This window comes from Scylla paramamosain, chromosome 21 (genome assembly GCF_035594125.1).
Source record: "Scylla paramamosain isolate STU-SP2022 chromosome 21, ASM3559412v1, whole genome shotgun sequence".
Taxonomy (NCBI): Eukaryota; Metazoa; Arthropoda; class Malacostraca; order Decapoda; family Portunidae; genus Scylla; species Scylla paramamosain.
In genome coordinates, this window is record NC_087171.1 from 20,989,980 (window position 1) to 21,007,763 (window position 17,784).

General features: G+C 39.5%; 2 protein-coding genes across 13 annotated transcripts in view; one reads left to right on the forward strand and one right to left on the reverse strand.

Annotated features, from left to right (window-relative positions):
* LOC135111232 (bis(5'-nucleosyl)-tetraphosphatase [asymmetrical]-like) overlaps positions 1-1,239 on the reverse strand; it is a 5,033-nt gene extending 3,794 nt beyond the window's left edge. Inside the window, exon 1 of the mRNA XM_064024387.1 lies at positions 1,138-1,239. The gene's annotated coding sequence lies outside the window, so the exon portion shown is untranslated. The remainder of the gene's footprint in view (positions 1-1,137) is intronic.
* Positions 341-16,213, forward strand: LOC135111227 (nucleoporin p58/p45-like). 12 transcript variants are annotated; one of them, XM_064024366.1, is made up of 16 exons: positions 341-446; positions 3,100-3,241; positions 4,122-4,181; positions 5,009-5,152; positions 5,342-5,470; positions 5,638-5,781; positions 6,303-6,413; positions 6,533-6,778; positions 7,121-7,222; positions 7,556-7,646; positions 7,905-8,079; positions 8,694-8,889; positions 9,470-9,670; positions 10,205-10,322; positions 10,693-10,904; positions 12,728-13,796. In XM_064024366.1, exons 3-16 carry the CDS (start codon positions 4,172-4,174, stop codon positions 12,847-12,849), a joined length of 2,001 nt encoding a protein of 666 aa, XP_063880436.1. In that variant the 5' UTR covers positions 341-446; positions 3,100-3,241; positions 4,122-4,171; the 3' UTR covers positions 12,850-13,796. The 12 variants fall into 12 exon arrangements, with proteins under 12 accessions (XP_063880436.1, XP_063880438.1, XP_063880443.1 ...); XM_064024365.1 differs by lacking the exon at positions 341-446 and adding an exon at positions 544-799; XM_064024367.1 differs by lacking the exon at positions 341-446 and adding an exon at positions 1,978-2,107.
* Positions 16,214-17,784: the final 1,571 nt, after the last annotated feature.

Genomic DNA, 17,784 nt, shown 5'->3' on the forward strand with positions numbered 1-17,784 from the left:
TATATATATATTCCTTGAGTGAAGGGCTTTGGAATGTAGAAATCTTGTTAATCTGTCACTAGGGTAACAGGCCACTATGTAGAGTTGGCTGCTGTGTACCATCAGCTATGTACCATTATTATCATAAACAAAATACAGATACTCGTACATTAACAACTTGTGGAGAGAGAGAGAGAGAGAGAGAGAGAGAGAGAGAGAGAGAGAGAGAGAGAGAGAGAGAGAGAGAATCTATGATAGCCTACAGGAAATTATCTAAGCACCGAACAATGGACAACGTAGGAACTCCAATGGACCTGCTCATTATTTGCTTCGAAACACCAGTGGACTTTCTCACTATTTTCTTTGAAACTCTATTGAACCTGCACCCTCAGTTATCCTTCTGGTACTACCATGGCACTTTAAGTTTTTGCTCAGGATGCGGATTGCAAGTTCGCCCTAGACAGGAAGTACGTATCTGTGACGGATGTAACAAGTGGCGCCACCGCTTGTGGTTCAGGAATATTACAATCTGAGTACCAGAATATAAACAGACGATTGAAACCTGGTGGTTTTCATATGGTGTTGGTCGGCACTGGTTAGTCACACACTCTCCTAATAGTGATCAGTGCATATTCCTGGTGGTGGTGGTGTGATTACATTGTTTTGGCAGGGGCGCTGGGGAAGGAGGGATTGGTGTTACATTGTTTTAGTCAGCACTGGCCAGTCTTGCCACACACTCTCCTAATAGCGATCAGTGTTTGCATATTCCCGGCAGCTTCTTCCTCCATCAAGCAGCACCAGAGATACACAGCTAATTAAGGTGAGTACAGTGTTGGCAGCCTCCTCCTGTCAGCCCTACCGCCCTCACCGTAACACACTCTTCCCGCGGACTTCCTGTCAGTTTATTCGTTGTTTGGGTGTTTTGAGGTTTTTTTATTATTTATTTATGGTTTCCTCGCATCTGAGTCTGAAAATTTAGCTAAATATTGAAGGGAGATCTATGTAAACAAACAGATAGAGGTAGGGCGTCCTTATTATGAGCTTTTATCTGCTTCATCTCTTATTTATTGCAAGCCTAACACGTCACAAACTGGAGCCACATGACTAGGCTTTCATATCCGCTAGCTAGATATATCCACCATTGCCTCATTTACTTACGATGGAAGAATAACAGGCAAAATAGCGGCCGTTCTCTTCACTGGCAAGGGCCGCCGTGACGGCTGGCTACCTCTGCCAACCTGTTTCAACCTGTGGGTTCCAATATTTTTTGGTATTTTTCTTAACTTCTTTATTTTGCTCGTATAGCATGTTTTTATGGTTTATAAAAATAATTATTTGCTTTAGAAGTGTTTTCGTTGCTTGTGTTGAGTTGTTTTCAATTTTGTGTTGCTTTACGAAAATGTTGGGTGTTTTTTTGGCAGTATTTTGACAAACTTGTTTTTTTATTTCACGCTCTAATTACGTCTTTTGTGTTTCTAAAAATCGCTTATGATTTTTAAAGTGTTTTTTACTTCCTGTTGAGAGAAATAAGTGGACTTTAAAAATGGTTTATGGTCCTGTTAAAAGTTGTGATTACAACACTTTTTGTGTTATTATCTCTCTATTTCAGCTTGTAACTAACTTTTCATTGCTTGAAAAAATAGTTCGTATGTTTTAAAGTGTTTTATCTTGTTGTTGAGTCAAAATAGGTGGACTTTTCAGTGGTTTTTAATCGTGTTTAGGTTCCAACAATTGTTTTTTACACAATTTCGGTTTTATTTGTTTACCTCTTGTTCCAGGTAGCTTTTGATGGTGTAAGATGATAGTTCAGATTTTTTAAAATTTTTTACGTTCCTGAAAATTCAAATGTTGTGGACTTTTCAATGATTTAAATGGTGCCGAATATTTCAACATATTTTCCATAATTCATTTGGATATTTTTTAAATACTACTCACGCTGGAGCTGTTATAATATTGTGAATATTAGTTAAAATATTTGTCAAGTCAGAATATATAAGACATTCGAGCCTAGCTCCATTTTTTAGAGGGGTCAATTTCGAAATGAAATCCGTTGCGGTACGTAAAATATCCGTGACGTCACTGCCGCCATCATGGACCCGGGACCTTGATCGGCTCCGCTGTCTCCTCGGTAAGATTTATCGTACTTTGAAGTGTTTTCCTGGTGTTTCCACGTGTTTCTAAACTCAGACGTGTAGATAAGAGTAGAATGAGTAAGAAAATAAGAGGAATAGAGGAAGAAGAGGAAGGGAGAAGGAATAGAGGAGGTGATAAAACAGGAAAATGCTAAGAAAACAATATTTAGGTTAATTTTTCTTGCCGTCCTGTCTGTCTTTGTAGTATTTGTCTTCCGTGACAGTGCTTCCAGTGTATTTGGTGTGTTTAGGGGGTGTTGGAGTGTGTCGAGGTGTTTAGGGGGTGTGCACACACACCTCTCTCTCTCTCTCTCTCTCTCTCTCTCTCTCTCTCTCTCTCTCTCTCTCTCTCTCTCTCTCTCTCTCTCTCTCTTCCGTGACAGTGCTTTCAGTGTATTTGGTGTGTTTAGGGGGTGTTGGAGTGTGTCTGGAGGTGTTTAGGGGTGTGCGCGCGCGCACACACACACATATTCTCTCTCTCTCTCTCTCTCTCTCTCTCTCTCTCTCTCTCTCTCTCTCTCTCTCTCTCTCTCTCTCTATATATATATATATATATATATATACTCGTATATATATATATATATATATATATATATATATATATATATATATATATATATATATATATATATATATATATATATATATATATATATATATATATATATATATATATATATATATATATATATATATATATTATATATATATATATATATAAAACCTAAATTCTGTATTTGGAAAGTGGCAGTTTTGCATAATATTTGGAATAATTACATATGTACGATAATTTTACCAGAAGTACAATAATTTCAACCTGTGTAGTACGATAATATGGCCAAAACAATTTGGCAATGCTGATGTAGCATCGCCGCGCGCCGTTGCTAAGGGCGAGTGTGGCGGCACGGCGTGAGTATGGCAGCCCTCTGTTACACGCAAGGAAGCTCAAAATTATGCACGTAGCTGATTAAATGATTCTCACGTCCAGCTTCCCCAAGTCTTAGCAGTGAAGGCAAGCGGAGTGTGAACACCATATCAGATCATCAGGTGAGATAGAAAACGAAGAGGATTCAGAACGCAAGCCAAGGCCAGGCACTACTGTAGTTGTGGACAAGACAGCTTCAGTTGCCGTAAGTAATGTATTTCCTAATCATCAGTCTTAAATAAGGGATGATAATATTTAAATAACCCTATTGTCTCCGGTGTTATTGTAGTCTCGCCAGTTTCAGCGTGACTTTTCTTAGCCTTTTCATCGGATAGAGCTTTAAAAATCTGAGTAAATTGAACCCCATATATACCCACCGCAAATGATTTATAATGCTGACAGTGGGTTTTAATTTTTTTTCTTTGGAAAACAAACTCGCTTCCATAATAATGCACGGAAATGATACATGTATGCACGTGATGGATTTTTTTAGTCTTGCCAGTTGGGTTAGATTAGTTTAGTTAGATTAGGCTAAGTTAGTTTGGTTAGGTTAGATTAGTTTGGTTACATTGTTAGTTTGGGTAGGTTTGATTATTTTGGTTAGGTTAAGTTTAGCTGGGTTAGGTGGTGGTGTGTGGCAGCCAACAATACATGCCACTATCCGGAGCTATTTTGTGGATGTAAGTTACTTAGAATGCTTTCAGTCATTGGCTACAAGTTCTAGTGTACTCAGTGATCTAAGACAGCATACAGGAAGCTCTGTCATTAACCCACCATCCTTTGGAAAATCTTATTCAGGTTGTCATACAGTCTCTCCTTTTTAGAGAGAAAATTAAGGTATGTGTACTAACTTAACTCTCCCTGCTATCTGACATCTTTCCACAGTCACAAGCCACTGCCAGCCTTTGTGGCTGGCAGTGACAGGCCAAACTCCTTGTTAAAGTGTAATTATAATTGAGGTATTTATTAGGGGATTGGCAAGGCAGTATGCTTTTTGTTTAGCATGTTACGTCAATTAGGTTTATAGGTTTTAATCAGACTTGTTTTATGTTATGATGTCAGTGTATTAATTTTCTCATGCACAGGTCCATAAAGTTACAAGCCAGTGAGGTGAACTCATCATTACACAGCCCTCATGATGCCTGGTAAGCATGTTTATAATAAGTGATAAGGACTACTAGAATGATAAGCATGTTCATTTTGTAATGCTGAAAGCAGTGAAATAATGTAGCAAGGAGCAGGAGCTTGTAGAAAAATGTAGCTTGTAATTTTTATATCCATCTTTTGTATCTCTGTTCATTGCACACATCCTTGTAAACCTTGCTGTTCTTTTACAATGTTACTGTTGGGCCTGATCTCCAAGAATCCTATAACCTGAAATTTGTCATGCATCAGAAGTGGTACTGTAGATTTGATAGAAAGAAAAGTTTTCCTCTGTACCCATAGCTTCATTAAACACTAAACAGCGTTATTTGTGCAAGTCGTCATTGTAAATCAAAGTCATTCAGCGTGTTAATGAGCACCAGGAAGTCTGGAGACACTACAGGTGCGACTTGATTCCAAAGTAGCTGTGTCATATGCAGTATGTGTACAGCCTGATGATAGTTTTTTATTTATCAATTTTCATGATCATAGAAGGTTGGCCAAAAGAAAAAAAAAAAAATGGTGCTATATTGGTATTCCTGGAAAAAAAAATCAACTGTAGAAAAGGGTCCAAATTGAAAGCCAGTTTACTTTTGAAGCTGTTGTGATGGTTTTCTCTTCAAGCAGCTTAAATCATTAGATAGAGTTCTAAGAGTCTGCCTGTTAAAGAGATGAAAGAGTGGTGTGATGACAAGGTGTGATAGTGACATGTGATGCTTGTGATGTGAGGTGTGTATTACCTATCAAGCTACTGTTTTGGCATGCGGCTTTTTAAGTAGGGAGTTATTTAATATCTTGTTTGTGTATTTTCATATTCATTTCTTCTTAGGCACGAACTCCACAGGTGGCTTCAGCTTTAGCCAGCCACAGACAGCACCAGTACAGAGCACCAACAAGAGCCTCTTTAGCACCAGCGGTGGAGGATTTAGTTTTGGAACTGGAACATCCCAGGCAACAACCCAGCCCCAGCAAGGTAGACACCCACTGAGTAGATGATTTATCAGATATACTTCTAACACTGACCTTTATTTATTGATATATCAACTCAGGTTCTTTATCTATCAAGCTACTGTTTTGGCATGCGGCTTTTTAAATAGGGAGTTATTTAATATCTTGTTTGTGTATTTTCATATTCCTTTCTTCTTGGGCACAAACTCCACAGGTGGCTTCAGCTTTGGCCAGCCACAGACAGCAGCAGCACAGGGCACCACCAAGAGCCTCTTTGGCACCAGCGGTGGAGGATTTAATTTTGGAACTGGAACATCCCAGGCAACAACCCAGCCCCAGCAAGGTAGACACCCACTGAGTAGATGATTTATCAGATATATTTCTAATATTGACCTTTACTTATTGATATACCAGCTCAGGTTCTGTATCCATCTGTTTTGGCATGTGGCTTTTTAAATAGGGAGTTATTTAATGTCTTGTTTGTGTATTTTCATATTCCTTTCTTCTTAGGCACGAACTCCACAGGTGGCTTCAGCTTTGGCCAGCCACAGACAGCAGCAGCACAGGGCACCACCAAGAGCCTCTTTGGCACCAGCGGTGGAGGATTTAGTTTTGGAACTGGAACATCTCAGGCAACAACCCAGCCCCAGCAAGGTAGACACCCACTGAGTAGATGATTTATCAGATATACTTCTAATATTGACCTTTACTTAGTGATATACCGGCTCAGGTTCTGTACATGATGTGGTATGAGTGCAAGCAAACTCCCGTGTGTTGCCTGCCTGTAACTTACTCGTATTTTATAGTTACAATACCTAAGTCTCTGATTTAATGGATAAAAGTGTGTAGAGCCATCCTGTTGAAGTGATATTTTCAGCAGTATATAAAGAAATGCAACTTCTTCATGTATGAATAGCACAAGTACATAGTATTCCACTGCCCACTAATAGCTACTGTAGTCTGTACTAATATAGAGTGGTGTGAGGCAACCCATAGATGTTCACCACTCCAGACTTATTGAGATGTGACAACTGTGACATAGTAGATTTGTTCCTCTGTGTAATTCTGTTTGATATGTGATTCATGTAATTAGACATGTACACACACACACACACACACACACACACACACACACACACACACACACACTTTCATTCCTGTCATCTTGTCTTCAGGCTCCCAGGGTTTTGGCACTGGCAGCACCACAGTAGGCTTTTCTCTTGGCCAGCCAGCAGGCACTAGTGCCCCCGGGAGTGGGTTCGGCTTCAGCTCCACTACTCCTGCAGGTAACTTTGATTTATCTTATGAAAAATGCTTATTCCTTCTCATTCTTTCATTCTCAACTTTAGGTAATGTGTTTACTTAAAAATGCTTATTCCTTCTCATTCTTTTATCCTCAACTTAGCACCAGCCACAACCACGAGTAGCTTCAGTTTTGGCCTGGGCACAAGCACGGCGGCACCGGCAGCTGTTGGCTTCACCCAGCCCATTGCCTCAATAGCTCCGGCCTCTGCTGCATCCACTCTCTCAGGGTTCTCCTTTGGGAACCCGCCAGCTGCTGGCACCACCACAACCTCCGCCACCCCCAGCTTTTCCTTTGGTCTTGGTGGGCTGGGAGCAACTAGCACGCCATCACTCTCGTTCTCTGGAGGTACTTTGGGTATACATAGGAGTCCATTGCCTGTTGCTCTTCTTTTTTTTTCTTTTCCTCTTCCTTCTGCTTCTCCTCCCCATCCTTGTCCCTCTCCTTGTGTACAGCTTACTACACACACACACACACACACACACACACACACACACACACACACACACACACACACACACACACACACACACACACAACTTTCTTCATACAATTGCTGATGTCTGGAATGGCTTCAAGAAAGAGAAAGAAAGGTCTAGTGAAAATATTCATAAATATCCATAAAAAAGCATGGGGATAGGATAATACAAGTATAGTTTGCTCTTTGTATATATTTACATGGATTTCCAGGTACAGTTACCCCTGCCATTACTACAGCAGCTGCCATCACAGCTGGCTTCCCTTCCAGCTCCTTGGGTCTTGGGGGAGCACAACCACCCTCAGCCAGCACAGGTAACACCCCATACTCTCTCTCTCTCTCTCTCTCTCTCTCTCTTGATGAGTAAATAAATAGAGGAGTAATAAGTTAAGTGCTTCTGGGCATTCAGCATTCTTACTGATAAGAATATATATAGAGAACAGCCTTAAGGAAATGCTGGTGTTGCTTTACTTGCACAATAACAGCCAGCCATGACGACAAAGAGTCTTAACCCATACCAGTTGAAACCAAGTCCAAAGTCATGTGTTAGTGATCTCAAAATATTTGTACTGCTATATAATCACTTGTCTTCCTTCTTTTTTGTGTTTTGTAATAGAGTTGAAATGTAATACAGATTTTCCCTCCAGATGTAAATAGCTCTGGCTCCAAGACAAGTGGCAAGTCAACCAAAGACCATCAGCTTCCCCCAGACCTGTTTGCCACCATTTCTATCTTTGAGTAAGTAAATCAATCTAAAGGCTGCCTGAAAAGTGGTACTTGTGGGGTGTATGATTACTGTATACACATTATATCTTGGTTTGATGTGAATTCAGATATTATGCTTGTATTTAGTATAGTGAAGACATTATGAGATCCTCTGTATGAATTTTGTGTTGTGATTTCCAGCTAAAAAGAACAGAAATGTTTGTATACAAGTGTAGTTTTAGGTAATCAGTATATAAAAGTAAAAGGCACAAATCCATCTCATTACTCCAGGTCAAGGAAAAATGCAGAAAATGCAGCATCAGAAGAGAACATTCGACAGACTGCTGCACCTTTCCACAAGATTGGGGAGAAGGCAAAAGAGATTCAAAAAGTGTTAGCAGAAATAGCCAGTGACCACCTGCAGCTTCAGGCAAACACCTCCAACCTGAAGGGGGAGGTGATGAAGGTGGGTCTGTCAAGCTTGCCTTGTGGTGGTGGTGGTGGTGGTGTAGTGGTATCTTTCATATTATTACAGTATTCAATGAGTGCTAATAAAGAGCATTTCCAGATAGTTTGATGAGGGTCTTTATACAGGAACTTGTTAATTTAATATTAACAAATGTACTTATTGGATGTAGAAGAAACCCACACGATATGTACTCAATAAAGGATGAGGCTCTGCTAACTTTAGACATTGAAAAAGATAGTTATAGTGAGCTGTATATGCAGTAGTTTACAATTTACCTTGATATTGACTGTGGCTTTTTATGGCCAAGAGATTAACATAAATGTGTGCTTGTTTTCAGGAATCATTGATTGATCTGATATCGCTTGCATATTTGCTCACCTTAACTGTAATATCTTCTGCATAGATGATTTAATATAGGCAATTTGGGCTTTAAAAAATCATTAATTCAAACCATTGTACCCTTTCCTGTCACTGGACATTGTGGAGGAATAAAAAAAAAGCATCCCATCAATGGCCAAAATATTGCTTACAGAATAGATTCCCCACACTGTTAACTTGATGGACTTAGAGCAGCCACTAGAGTGAACTTTTATCGTTATTACTTGTTTTAGGAAGCAGAGCATGTGGAGATGGCGAAGAGGACCAAGGAGATCCCTATGGCCCTTCAGGGGGACAACAAGGCTCCTGAGATATTCTTCATCAACTTGGTGCGCTCCTTTGAGGCAGAGATGATGTACTTTCGAACTAAGATAGAAGAGGTGTCCCAGTGCATGCAGGCAGCCAGCAATCCATGCGAGACTGAGGAAGGTACTGTAATACTGAAAAGCAAGGTTGGAAGCCAATGGAATGTGGCTATTATATATTTATGTGAGGTTTTAAAGGATTGCCATTGTAAAGGTACTGAAGATTGAATAAGTTGTTTGGGATTGTGGTGTTTTCTAGTTTCCAGCTGATGACTTACTGAACTCAACTGATGGTGTCTTTTTTGGATTACCTGTAGAAGATGTTATTTTTCATACTTTTTAGGCACTACAGCAGGCTCTTGTGCCTTGAAGATAGACATATCATCCAAGATTGGTGCAACTCGTGGAAAACCATTTTATTCTTGCTCTTTCCTTCTTTTTTTTTTTTTTTTTTTTTTTTTTTTTTTTTTTTTGTATGTTGTGGATTTTGTTTCTGTTCCCTACTCACATCATGGCTTTATAAACATTGCAACTTCATTGCAGAATTAGGACTAAGTCCTAACACATATAACCTTGAGATTAATGATGGTGCATTTTTTATGCTGGTGCACAGTAGTCATGTAGCCAGTGATGCATGGAAAAGGAAGGAAACTTGAAATCTTTGTCTGTGTGCTCCTCACTCTCATACACTTGCTGACCTCCAGACATTGCCGAGGTGCTGCAGCGGGAACACGACACCTTGAAGGATCTGGCGGCCAAAGTGTATGCCAAGCACAGCCAGCTGGTGGAGCTGAGCCATCACCTCAAGACCAAGGCAGGCCCCAATGAACAAGAATTTTTCCGACCACAGGCCAAGGAAAACACCAAGACTCCTGCCTCGTCTGTTGTGCGGCCTGTGCTGGGGGGTGAGTTGTGCTTCTTATTAGGTGTTTGCTTATTTGCCTTCCAACTGGAATATAGTGATCTTATTACTTTTTTAATGTACCCATGAGACTACTAATTTCTGCTGGGCACTGATAGAGATAAGTGTGTGAGTGTATGGTGCCATATATCTTACAGCTTGAGCAGCTCAGTCATTCCCGCCATGGGCTCAAATGTTACAGGTCTCACTGCTTTATGACCATGTTCCTGAATTACTGAGTGGAGCAATTAACATTTGTATGTGGAAGGAAATAATTTTTATGTTTGGTATTGTGTTTTGGTTCTTTTGGAATTACTACATTGATTTTAGTGCTTTCTTTCCAGGAATCAAGAATTCTGTTCGGAAATACTTCTTCACCTGTGTTGGAAATTGTTGATTGCAAATTAGCAAAATAATAAATAATTATGATAAACACATGGGTGTAATGAGGCATTTCATAGGTGGGATTGTTAACTGTATTAGAAAAAAGAAGTCACCACACTTGTATGTTGGCTAATTTGGACATTTGGCACTTCAGGTGGAGGCAGTGGCTTGTTGGCCTTCCAGGAGCAGCAGCAGCGGGCCAAGGCTGTCACCCTGGGGGCTGCTCCGCCCACGCTTCCCCTCGCTCATACTACCACGCCCTCCATATTCAGGTGTGTTTACAGTGTTAAGGATCTTGCTTCTTATTCATGTGTGAGGAATGATGCACCAATAAGTTAGCCTGAAGAATGGACCAGAAACATTAACAAAGTAAACACTTATTATAATGACAAATGGTATCCCTAAACTTGTGCCTACCCTTCCTGTGAAACTTATCTACATCAGGTACTTCTTATCTTTGTTTTCTCCTTTGGTCTACTATGGATTCTGTCTTGCATATATAGGAGAGGCCAGCTACATAAACAACCATGAGATTTTTTAGTGCTTCAGATGGTTCCATTTTCTTTACATGGCAGAATGTACTCATATGCATAGCTTGATAATTGCTTCATGCTAATAACTCTTTCTATTTTCCTCCACCAGTGGCAGCTCTAACACCACCTCCATGTATACCCTTGGGCCATGCTTTGGAAACACAGGGTTCGGCCAAACTGGCAACACTACCTTTGGGATGAAGCCTCTGTTTGGAAGCACTCCAACAAACTTTGGCAGCACCGGCACTCCAGGAGGGTTGCAACAGAGTAGCACCACCAGCACCTTCACCCTCAACCCTCCCTTCAACACCAAGTCTTTTGGTGGGTAACAATGTTTTGCTTAGTTATGATCTATAATTTTTTGTGTACATGCAAGTTACTCTACGGAGAAGTTGCCGCTGTGTGGATTCTCTTCAAGGCCATTTCTTCGTAACAAGGAAGCAAGTTTACTTCAGTGGTGATAAATGTCTCTCAGCCTACATGTTTTTCCCCTATTTATTGCTTTGGGAAGGACAAGTAAAAGAGCGATTCTCAGGAAACTGTTTATGTCATGTAGGCTTTGGATCATAAGAGAGTTTACGGAGAGTAGAATGTGAAAACCAAATGATGAGGAATCTTGCACACTATAGGAGGGATTTTAGTATGCTTCTCTTTTGCAGTTTGAATCTGTGAAGTACTGTGAGTATGGTCCGTATCCTGAAATATATCTGCACCACACTTCACTACTTTCAAAAGATTTCTAGTTAAAGCTACATGGATTTTTAAATGTGTTTTTATGGTTCTAGTGACAGATTAACAGGATTTCTACATTATTAAAAGAAGACACAGCCTTGAGAACCCAGTTAATCATCTGTGTTGCCTTTAAAAATAGTTGAAGATAATCTGAGCCTGTCTACTCAAATGTTTCCCCAGAACTGGACAGTCAAAGGAAATATCTCCCTATGTAGGACCTTAGCAAAGATCACTAAGCTTGAGACCTTCCTGCTTTGACATTCAGACATATTTGCCAGGCTGCATGAATGACTGTGTGGAATGTGAGGGAAGTGAATGAAGAAGACATGGAACTTTGTAAATTAATTCTCAGAAAGGTGGGATGTGTGAATAGCTATGTTGTCTTTGCCATTAGGTAATCTCTCTTATACTAAGGTTATCAGAAATCCTGATGGACCAACTGAATCCTGCTTAATACAGGACATGGGACTGGTGGTGGTGGTGATGACGAAAATTAGTAGTCTTGAGGGAGTCGAGGGATTTTAAAGGAATCTGCTCTTGGATTTTTCTTTTCAAACCAGGTGGAATTTGATGAGAAAATTAAATGTCCTGATTTCCACATTTTATATGAGAGATTATTTATGAATGTCAATTTCTGTTTTAATATTTCATTGTTGGTGAAGTTGGAAAGCAAAGTTTTGATTATATATTCTTTTGGAAATTACCTTGACTGACTATCAGTTTGCCACTTTGGTATAGGTTAAAATGTGAGAGGAATCTGCACCTGCTGGTAGAAGTGGTCGTGTGATTGTGTGACAATGTTCAAATCCATGGTTATTTATGTTTAATAGCTTTTTTGCTAATCACTTAGGTGAGCATGTAGGCTGCTGTAGTGTCTGTGAGGACTGAGATGTTGCTCCCTTTTGTGCATAAATCAAAGTTGTCCTGAAATAGTTTAGGAAAATATGGGGGTTCACTATCAACTCTTATGCTCATGGTTATTTATTTGTAACCATTTTTATCTCTGTGAATCAACACACACACACACACACACACACACACACACACACACACACACACACACACACACACACACACACACACACACACACACACACACACACACAAAGATCCATCAAGGAGTCTATTTATCTTTGTACAAAGCTGAGATTCTCCAACTCTCCATTTTCAACATTCTTTAGCAGTGATACATCTTATGTTGTCTTCTATCATTACTTCCATGGTTGCTGCTTTTATGAGCTTCCTTAATTGCTGGGATGTGTCTTTCCACAGCCTTGCTGCACAAAACTTTCATACTCTCACCCTTATTCTTTCCATCCTAAGATTTAACTCGTGCAATCCCAGCAGTGACAGTAAATCATCACATATGTGTGACAATACCTGTATCATCAACTATTCTTGTATTTTCACAGATGTTGTGAACATTGGTAATGCTAGAGGCAAGAACAGTTCAAGGAAACACAAAGAGTTGAGAAAGGAAAGGTGTCTCAGTAATATTAAAAATTATAGGTTTCTGCATAGAAGAATGGACTAGAAGAGGTGGAGAGGTAATAGCAGTGAGGAGGGAACAACTATTAAAGGAAGACTAATTTTTCATGTATATTTATAGATAGATAGATAGATGGATAGATGGATAGATAGATAATATAGTTCTGTTATGTATACAAGTAATGGAAATTGTTACAAATATTCAACTTTTTTACAGACACTGACTTACATTACCATCATAAACCATGTAAAATATCAATAATATTTATCTATAGAACTTTGCATTAATATACTGCAGTTTTAAAGAAATTGACACATTTTACCAGTATGATATTGCTACCATCACAGTACACAGTTCTTACAGTTGTTTAATTTGCAATTCCATTTTTCAGGCCCATTTGAATATCAGTGTGTCAACCTTACCTTTTTTGAGGTGTGCCTCTTGCTGAATATATTCTCTAATCTGTGTAGACTGCAGCTCTGCTTGAGGGAAGTTGACTCTTGATGCACTGCAGCATTGTAGTGGTGGTGGTGGGCTGTGGCACTGCTTGCGAAGGGCTGTGGTTGCCTCTGTTGTCTTGGTTTCCAGGAACATGCATGCCTAGGATGGATCTGTCTACTGATGACCTAACGAATCCTTTCCAACTGCCTTTAAGTATCCTAAATCCAGTACTTCTATATAATGAAAAATGAAGGATTTATCTTTTTAGGTAATCCATGTAAGTCTTGAGCTGTCATTTTGTAATGGCAAATGACTGTATGTTATCTGTGGTGATCTATTTAGAAGAACGCTCAGAGGTGGTGGTCTGGTTCATTAACCACCTGAGAAGAGGAACATTTGTGAGGCCTCTCATCCTCCTCTTTCTGTTCTTTATCTGCCTTTCCTTTCTCTTCCCTGGCTTTTCTTTCATTCTACTGTCATTTTCTTTTCTTACCTCTTTCACCCACTCCCTTTCTGTCATTCTACTAACACATTCTCCTGACTTGACCTCACATGCGTCATTTGCAGGGTCGTGAGTTCCCGGGTCAGAGGACACAGGACGAGTGTGCGCTAGAGGGATGATCGGAAAGTGAGTGAGAGTCTGCTTGTGCTTGTGGGTTGTCAGAACATAACTTGACTCCCTTTCCTTTCCCTTATTATTATGATTACTATGATTATTATTTTAGCTTTTTAATCTTATTACTTCTACTGTACCCTTGTAATTTTTTTTTTATCACTATGTATTTTTATTGTCACCGTTCTGTTCTATCCTCCTTTTGATCTGTCCACCCTTGGCTTTCACTCCCACATGGTTTCAAAAGATGAAGTAGTGTTACTGCAGGTAGACACAGCAGGAGGTGGTGATGTGCGTGAGTGTTCCTTCCAGCCATCAAGAGAAGGTTGACAGACATCTGGTCAGTGTGGAAGCTGTGGTGATGATGATATGTACTTCACTTTATTTTTCATTTGGTCACTGAAATGTGATTTTTTCCCTTATCTTTACTTGTATATTTTGTTCTCTTATTTTATTATTATTATTATTATTATTATTATTATTATTTTAAGTGCATAGTTCATGGTGTTACTCAATAGCTTTAATCGTGATCAGGAAAGTCATTTTATCTTTTATTTGCACAGATGTATTTTTTTTTAAAGTTCATTAGGTTCATTATGCAAGCATAGTGGCTAGCATGGGAGCATGTTTGCTATACGCATTTGTCATAAATAAAATAAATGAGGAGCACAGTCATACAAATTAAATATGTTTTTAATACCATATTGTCTTTCAGAGTATATTGTTGTTAGCATAACATCAGTGATCTATTTTCTGTGGTGGAAGTATAATTGTTAGTATTTTGTAGGTCTACTCTTGATCATCATTGTTGCCTTGCCAGCTGATAATACACACATTTCCTCTGGATCACTGTAATTTTTACCTGACCAACTGAGAATACACACATTAATACACACATTTCCCCCTGATCATCATAATTTTTACCTTACCAGCTGAGAATACACACATTAATACACACATTTTCCCCTGATCATCATAATTTTTACCTTGCCAGCTGGGAAGACACATTTCCCCTGCCTCTTACCTCCTCAATCTTGCTTTATTGGGCCTTGCATTCTGCTCTCACCTTATAGCACAATTTAAAACCAGCCACAGCACCATCATTGTGTAAGTTGAAGAGGCAATCATGGCAGGTGATGAAGGATATTTTATGGCTGTCACGATGGAGTTTCGCAACAGCCACTCGGCATCATTTATTTTCCAATAGTTCTTTGTATTCATAAGTGTGTGTAGGTTATCTCATTCTTTGTCAGCTTCACTCAAGCCTCTGCTTCAATGATCCAGTTTAAAATTTTGAAATGCTATCAGTGTTAAAGATGTTATCAATAATTTCACTTCTTCCATATCCATGATTCATTTTTGCAAATTTGTTAGTCATATTCTGTGTTTTATCACTTTGTACCTTTCCCATTCTCTCTCTGTCTCCATCTCTGTCTCTCACTCTCTCTCCAGCAGTAAAATCCTTCTCATATTCCCCCAGCACATTTTCATAGCTTTAGGACTCACAGCCTTCAATGTATCTCGCCTTCCTACACTTTGCTACAGTTTGACGGGGTTCCATGCTTCATTTTGTCTCTCTCTTCTCAGGAACAGATGATGATGATGGGGACAGCCGACGGAAGAGGCGGCTGTAGTGACACGCCTTTGTGTTACATGTTTTTGTTGAGTCCAGCTGCCTCTCTCAGCCTCGTCCACACCACCCTCATATTGCTTGTGGTGGTGGTGGTAGTGGTGGTGATGATTAATTGTAATAACTCTCTCTCTCTCTCTCTCTCTCTCTCTCTCTCTCTCTCTCTCTCTCTCTCTCTCTCTCTCTCTCTCTCTCTCTCTCTCTCTCTCTCTCTCTCTCTCTCTCTCTCTCTCTCTCTCTCTCTCCCTCTCTCCTTGACAGTTTAGCATTCTATTGACAGTTGTTGTTGTTGTTATTATTATTATTATTATTATTATTATTATTATTATTATTATTATTATTATTATTATTATTATTATTACTATTATTATTATTATCATTATTATTATTATTATTATTATTATTATTATTATTATTATTATTATTATTATTATTATTACCTGCATTCATCATGACAATAATGATGATTTTTATCATGTCATCATTTACATAAGAGGTGCAAAGTTTGCCAACACATGCTGATGCCTTCCAACCAGTATGCATTATGGTTCTACTGTATTTGTATAAAAATTTTGTAACTTTTTTATATTCATCCAAATAGATTATTATACATAGTAAAATGTGCTATTTTAACAAGGTTCAGTATATCTAATTCTGTGTTCCTTGTATTGTGGTGAGGAGATGTTAATAAAAATGTCACAGTGTGATTTTTGTACTCAAGAAAACTGGTTCTTTCATCCCCTTTAATTTTCACACTATATGATGCAAGATGTTGAGTTTGCTAGAAGTAAAAAAAAGGCTTTCTTGGGAGTAATGTTCTGAGAAGATCCACTTGAGGCAGCACTATGGGAAAGAAGGCAGACAAATTTACGAGTAATTAATGGGAACCGAGATGGGGAAAGGGAGAGATGAGAGACCTTACGGGCGTTGTTTTAGGGAGGACAAGGCTGTCCCCATCCTGGCACTGTCATTGCGCTAGTCAGTGATGGTGATGATGGTGAGGCGTGTGTGTTTGCTTGTCGAGGACAGGTGTGGGAGGCTGTATGTATATCAGTGATTGGCGCCATGTCAAGAAGAGATCACACAAGTCAATCTAGCAGCATGCGAGTGGTGTAGTGTTGCAGTATAAATAGACTTCAAGACTTGCGCTGTCATCTGTCTGTGTACCTTGGTCCGGCATGGGAGGGAGGCTCATGCTGTGCTGCCGGTTTGAGTGGATTTGTAGTATTTTGAAGTTTAGACACATGAAAATATTTTGTAGTTCATTATTACTTTCATGTCTAAATTCCATGCAATCCAGGCTTTTGGTATTGTTTTACTAGAATCAGTACTACCTTATCCACCAGCAATGCTGTCTTTATTTAGAAACCATGGTGATGATGGTCAGAAACACTATTTTCAAAGGCTACAGAGGTGATTAGCTGGGTTTCCAACACTGTTTCTGCTATTAATAATGTAGAAATCTAATTTTATCTCTAGAACCGTAAGAACATCTTCAGAAACCCGTGTCACTTCATTTACCTGGAACCTTTCGACAGTAATCAAGGCGAGCGCAAGGGCGTTTCAGATTATGTTCCTAAATACATCTCTCTCGGGAACAAGGACTAAGTTACGTAATGAAGACGCCTTTGGGACTTGGAGGAGGATTCTAGCTACACCCTCGTGACAAATCGTTACTCCCTGTGGCCTCGAGGGTTGAAGGAAGTACTACCTTCTCATGCCCACGGGCCGCACCAACCTCCGCTCGCATGTCAGCAGAGTCGCGCCCGTCTTACAGTTTCAGCCATGGGAATCTCTCTCTCTCTCTCTCTCTCGCTCTCTCTCTCTCTCTCTCTCTCTCTCTCTCTCTCTCTCTCTGATGTATTGGTCGGTCAGTGTCCAGTAGCATTTAATGTGATAGGTATAATGATTAATCGTTCAAGTTAATGCCTTTAACATGTACAAAAACAAGGTCTAATATATGCACGAGGGTGGGCAACGCCATTGAAATCAGAGGAGCTGACTTACCTAATACGTGTGAGTGTTACTCACATACTATCATTTAGAGTTATTAGAACACTTGTCAAATCATACCGTAAAATTTACTCCACATTAGTATCGATTTTTACCAATCAAGTGAAGGGCTGCATGGCAAGTGGAAAAAAAAAAGTGAATTAATGGGCTTGATGCTTCCTACAAGGCCTACAAACATGAGCGTTATGGTCAACACACAATGGTCATGATAATCAAAGTGACGTATTACAGGGGCAGCTGATGCGTGATGATGCCACATGGAGAAGCTGCTATTTTGGCCACG